A 6,365-nucleotide genomic window follows, 5' to 3' on the forward strand; every position below is an offset into this window, starting at 1 on the left:
CAAGATAAAATCAGTAATATATTAGTGTATAGCAAAAAAAGTATAATTTGTTTTAGGTTGTGGCCATGTTTGAACCTCATAAAATACTAACACTTCCACTTCTTGCTTATGACTCAGTAAAAAGGTTTGTTTCATTGGCTGAAATGAATGAAATGCAGAGGGCAGTAACACAAGAACATGTGGTACAACCACTTCCAACCATAATTGACTTAGGCCATTTTACAATCTCAAATAAATTGAGTAAGTTTGTATATGATGGGAATAAAACACTGAGGCACACTGACTTGACCTCTCCTGCAAATAGTACTAAAACATTCACATCTTGCAAGGCTTGCATGTGAAGAAAAAAAAAAAAAAAAAAACCTCAATCAGGAATATTGAGTGTAATTTGTAAATAACAGGCTGATGCCATTAAATCTTAAAATTCTGCATGAAGAGTATTTTATATTATATACTATTTCCTACAAGCAAGAGGCATACCCCGAAAAACATCACATACAGGTCATTTCTAATACGTTTCCACAAACAGCAACAGATTTTAGGAAAATTAAATGGGTATCTGCATGTTTTCCCAGCTCAAAAATGATGCAGCAAACAGGTAGCCTTTATTCAGATTTGCACTGGCGCTAAACCAAGCACCTTGATAATATACGCTGTCCTTGCACTAGAGGAGGTCCATGCAGAAAGCAGCATACAGGAGATAGGACCCAGCAGAGAGAGCTATGAATTTTTTTGTCCAAAATGAAATAACTTAATCATTTATTTTCAGTAAGTGGGCAAAATTCAACCTGACAGAGAGGCAGAGCACAAAGCAAAAGTACAATTCAGTCCCACTTAAGAGCATTCTGCACAGGAATTAATTTAGTCACTGTGACTAACACACTGTATGCAACCACACAATAAGCAACTAGCAGCAATAAGCAACTAGAATCAAGAGGCAAGCAGTTAAGAGATGCCTGAAAGACATGGAAGGCTCTAAACTAGAACTACAGGTAACAGTTTAAGTTTGCTTATTTCAATTTTGAATCATACTTTATATTTTTTAATATTAGATATAGAGAACCCTATTAAACAGTAAAAATAATATAGTAGCTGGATAATTTCCACAATCTGGGAGTGTTTTCTTGAGCCTTCTCTCATCACCTCTTTAATTCCCCACATTCACTTCAAGAACTAGTATTTTCAATTACTTTCTCTCAAGCTGGCATACATTGGTTTGCTTAGAGATTTTCATATCTAATTATCAGAATAATGACAATAAATTAGTCAGAGAGATGCAGGGATGCTTTTTAAAGAAGTTTAGATAGTGATTTGGTACAGCATATACATCCTTGCTTATTTTAACTTTTTTTGAAGTCATGTAAATGGAGTTGTCTGAAGGACAAAGGCTAGCCCTTATATTAACCCCTTATATTAAAGCACAGCGGGCCTGATAGTCAGCTGGAACACATCAGCTGAGTTGGAGCAAATCAACTATGTTGATTTACAGTAACTGAGGGCTGGGTTTATGCTTTTAAAGTTAATGTGTTCATTTAAAAATACATCTATTTTATTACTCCCTTTATTTATAGTTCAAACAATATTAAACTCAGAATCAAATCTTAGATTACATAGAAAATATAGCATAAAAGCTATTCCAAAAATGAATAAAAAGAAAATAATCTGTTACTCAAACCAAGTGTTTGCTTGATAAATATGCTGTTCAAGATATAACTTTAAATTCTGTTCCTGTACTGTAATTCTGGAAATTATTTTGAAATATTCCAAGTAATTTTGCTTTGTTTTGTCTTATGTCACTACAAAGGCATTCTACACTTTTAACACAAATGTAGCACTCCAATCTCAATATTTTTTCAAATAATTATGTTTGAAATGATGATGAAACTTTGCATGTATAAAAGTACTGTGAGTAGTTATTTTGTATTCTACTTTGACAGATACTGAATATTTGTTTGCAAATATTACCTGTATATTTTCATTATACATTTTTTGGCTGGAATTTTAAAAATAGCACACACAGTGTATTCAACATACGATCATTGAAAATTCAGGCTGAAATTCAGACTGTGTGTGAGATATTACACCAGTCTGTTGTTAAGTACAAGAGACCTACTTATCTACACCTGCAACAACAGACATTTCAGATGTTGTAACTGGTGGTAGAAAATACTGATATCATGTATTTTACTAGAGAAGAAAAAACATTCCATACTCACAGACTTACTATTTTTTGCACTCAACTCTACTTTTCTTATCATTCTGTTGAAATGAGCAGCTTCACTGAACTCAAGTCACTCCAGAGGAAATCATTCAGGCATGCGCATAACCTTAATCATTACTCACAGTAAAAGTAAAATATGCACAGTATCGTACTTTGCTCAAGAAACTCGAGAAGCAGCTCACGCATATTTAAACAACAATCAAATAAATTCAGGATGGATGAAGTTTAAAGTGCAGAGCATTACAAACTTACCCTCACTTTGTCAGTAGGAGCTTCGTGAGGAATTCTGCTTCGGCTCAGTTACTAAAATTGCTGTAGCTGTTAAGGATATTATCAAATACCTTTCGTATGTATCTACCTAAAATTAATTACATTAGCCAAATTAAGCTCTGAGATTTTAAAATCTGTGCACACTTGTGGAAATAAAATGCAAGGTTTTAGAAATGCTTCTAAACAGTAAGCTATAGAATGGATTGCTCATATTAAATAGGCAGAAAACCCTAATTGATGGACTAAATATAATTATGTTAATGTAACAAGCTACAATGAATTAAAAAATACTCTGGCTGGACTTGAGAGAAACTCACTTCAGTAGACTAGGATGGAGATTATTTCATGTTATACACAGGTATACATGATACTGGGATGCTTAATTTAAAACCAAGCTTTGGTGAACCTCAGCAGTTACAATGAACAGTCAAAAGCAAAAGAAACTTAACTTTGTGATCGTGCTTTTTTGAATATAGTCCTTATGCTATCTGTAAGTAAAAGAGAACCTATTACGACAATGTAGCTGAACTTCTGCTATAGGAGTTACACAGAAATAAAAATATTTTAGTGATACTTTTATTTTTGTAAAATAGTCTAGATTTATGACAAATGTAAACGTGTATTTATAGCACACTTGACTTTGTTTCATGCTCTATTAAAATATGGTATTTATCTGCCTCTATATTCCTATATATAGATATATAAAACTTGGAGTGAAGGATACGCCAGTACTGCGAACTGAGCAAATAAAAACCGTCGCAAGAAACGTCTCGTTGCCTGTTGTTGGCGGGGCGGAGCAGAGCCGGGAAACGGCCGCCGGGTAACGGCCGCCGGGTAACGGCCGCCGGGTAACGGCCGCCGGGTAACGGCCGCCGGGTAACGGCCGCCGGGTAACGGCCGCCATGCCGCGGCACGCGCAGGTGACGGTGCGGCACGGGCCGGCCCGCAGCCGCCGCGGGGCGCCGCGAAATGGCGTCTGGCGCCTGCGGGGGCTGCGAGGTGCGCGGCACGTTGCGTATCCCATAGCGCGTGGCGAGACGGGGTCGTTTGAACGTGCGTGTGGTGTGGGTTAGGAAAGAGCAGTTAAACTAGCAAACTAGCAAAACTAGGAAGCGTGTGGGAGCCACCACCCTTCGGGATAAATTTCATCTTTCAGCCCTTTTAAACATGTGAATTAATAATCAGAGGTTGGCCTTAAAATCTGCAAGAAGGCAGTCAGAATTCTCCAATGTAGGTTTTGCTAAACTGTCCGAAAAATATTTTAAAAAATCTAACGCTGGAAACTGGAAACTCAAATCAGGTTCCTGTGCTCCTTACCAAGTCACTTTCTATGAGTTTTCAGTAAGTGAAATTTAAATACTGCAATTATTTGTTGCAGATGGATGCACTTCAGCTACATGTTTCTCTCAGAGGGGCAATGCCAGCCTTACACGTCACACAGCCACAGTGGAGCTCGGATAAGGAAAGTGCCGCTAACTACCWGCTTTTTTAAAAAGGATGGTCCAAAGCAACCGAGTTGCATGGGCAGCACACTGACCCAGCCTTGACAAATAACTGATAGAAAATCCTAAAAAGATGGAAGGAATATGCAGAAATCTGCTTCCACCTAGTAAAGCAAGTCTCCAGAATAAGAGGAATCAAAATTTAAACCTTCGGGGGCCTGAGCAGAAGCAGATGGTATTTGTGTGCTGCTGGAGTTGCATTTTCAGACCATTCTTCTGCTTCCACAGTTCTGATTAATTTACAACAATGCTATACAATGTAGTGTAAAAAGAATAAAAAATATAAAACAAAACACATCTAATGTATCTAAAAAGGTATGTGGCTCCAGGGAGGATTTTGTCCCTTTAGTTTGATTCTCAGAAAGCTTTGCAAAATCTCAAGTTCTTAACTGTAACGAGGAATTATTCTTTAAGGGGAAGCAAAATGAATTATGCGTCAATGAACAATTGGGTTATCAAGGTTGTGGGCTTAGACTTCCAGCTGTTTATAGCACCATCTTAACACTTACGGGAGATTTCTTTTGAATTTAGTTTTATTCTCTGGTACTTACAAATAAATACACTGTGTGTCTTACAGCTGCTGAGCCAGTTAATAGCAAATACAAGTACATAATGAATTTCTTGCCTTTTATGAAACTGCTAGAACTAGAAATGACACAGGCTTCATTCAAAGGAGATCCATTAATGTAATAATAGTGAAGCCGGAGATTAGAGCTGATAGGATTTGTGGAGAGTTTTGTACAGCATTTAACCACGCGAGCACTGTTATTTGCTCCATGGTCACATAAGCTGTAAAACTGTGATGACAGCACTGCTCTCTGCTCGCTTGCAGCTGTCCTGGAAGCAGATGGCCACGAAGTCACTCTAGAAGAGATACCAGACTGGAATACTGTGGAACTCATAGTTAATGGGGAGATCGTGTTTCGCTGCGACATCAATGACCTAGACTTTGGTAAGTACCAAGGTTTAATCGGAGCAGTCGCTCACTGAAAAGACTGAGATTTTGAAATGAGCCCTTCCTAAAGCATAAACACTCCAGCTTCTGTCAACATTGTCATGTCACGTTTCTCTTTGCCTCTCCCTCTGTCCTATCTGTGGAGTCYCCTGCAGGGCTGCATCCACTTCTTGGCTCTGCTTCCAATCCAAATCAAAGCTGAATCAATCTCAGATCGTACAGCTAAAACAAGAGAGACAATCTGGGTCAAAATACCGTGAGGGAGAATGTAAAGGACTCTGGATGCTACAATAATGAATACTAATGCACAGTAAGAATAAATATACTTGTGCGTAAATTGTGTTTTTCTCCTCTAGGAGGTGATGGCAAGTTGGATCCGCTTTGTGAAGAAGCCAGAAAAGCAGTGTTGAATGCTTACTGATTTACAGGGACACCTTTTCTTTTACCCTGTTTATCCCTTAGGTAATTAACTTACATTACAAACGTACTAGAAACGTCAAGATGGTGGTTCTTAAAACTTGTATGTGTCTTAGTAAGCCTCTAGATTAGAATATTTGTTGTATCCATGTGTGAACCTGTTACCAAWATGTTATCTTCTTCAGAACTATTCATATGTTACCAACTGAATATTACAGATGCACGTAGAACTGAGTTGCATGTATTTCTAATCATTTGATTTTAATTAAAAGAGTCAAACTACAGAATATCTTGCATGCTTTCCACTTTCAGAAAGTTTCCTGTGTTAAAGATGCCATTTTGAAGTTATTCACAACTGCAAATCAACCCAAACATTTAATTATATGGAAGTATAATACAAAGATGCTGTATTATCTTTAACTTTTAATGCTTTCCTGTGGAAAACAAAACAAACAAACAAAACAGACAAAGAAGTTATCAGAGTACTTATTTACAACCTAGAATTCTACGGACTAGAATTCCCCACTCTTAACCAGACAGAAGATGGGCCAATTCTGCTGTTCTGTTGGCCAGAAATGTTCCAGAGTATTCCTGGGCCAYCAGACAAAGCACAAGGCTCCACAGTGAAGGAATTTGGCATGTTTACAAGGATAGGGCTAAAGCTGACTGGAAGTTATCATCACTGACTCCACCAGGTATCTCAAAAATAACATTCCTTTTGCAGTCTCTTTTTTTTTTTTTTTCCCCCATAGCTAGTGTATGAGAGTTTTTGTTTGTTTGTTTAACTCCTGATTTACCAACATATATTCTTAACCTTGACTTCACTGTAAAGAAGTTTTCAGCAGTTCGGATCCATGGTATCGCCTGTCAGCTGCAATCAGCAGGGACACACTTCTGTCACAAATGAACCACATTTACTGCAGCACCAACACAAWAACAGCGTTGTCAAAATAATGCTATTGCCATGCCAATAATTTAAATAATTTCCAATTATTTCCAA

General features: G+C 37.6%; 1 protein-coding gene across 1 annotated transcript; it reads left to right on the plus strand.

Moving 5' to 3' along the window:
- Positions 1-3,393: 3,393 nt before the first annotated feature.
- CUNH10orf53 (chromosome unknown C10orf53 homolog) lies at positions 3,394-5,702 on the plus strand. The gene is made up of 3 exons (XM_026043089.1): positions 3,394-3,490; positions 4,826-4,945; positions 5,305-5,702. Exons 1-3 carry the CDS (start codon positions 3,394-3,396, stop codon positions 5,367-5,369), a joined length of 282 nt encoding a protein of 93 aa, XP_025898874.1. The 3' UTR covers positions 5,370-5,702.
- The last annotated feature ends 663 nt before the right edge of the window (positions 5,703-6,365 follow it).

Source organism: Nothoprocta perdicaria, unplaced genomic scaffold (assembly GCF_003342845.1).
Source record: "Nothoprocta perdicaria isolate Ctin4 unplaced genomic scaffold, notPer1 scaffold_32, whole genome shotgun sequence".
NCBI lineage: Eukaryota > Metazoa > Chordata > Aves > Tinamiformes > Tinamidae > Nothoprocta > Nothoprocta perdicaria.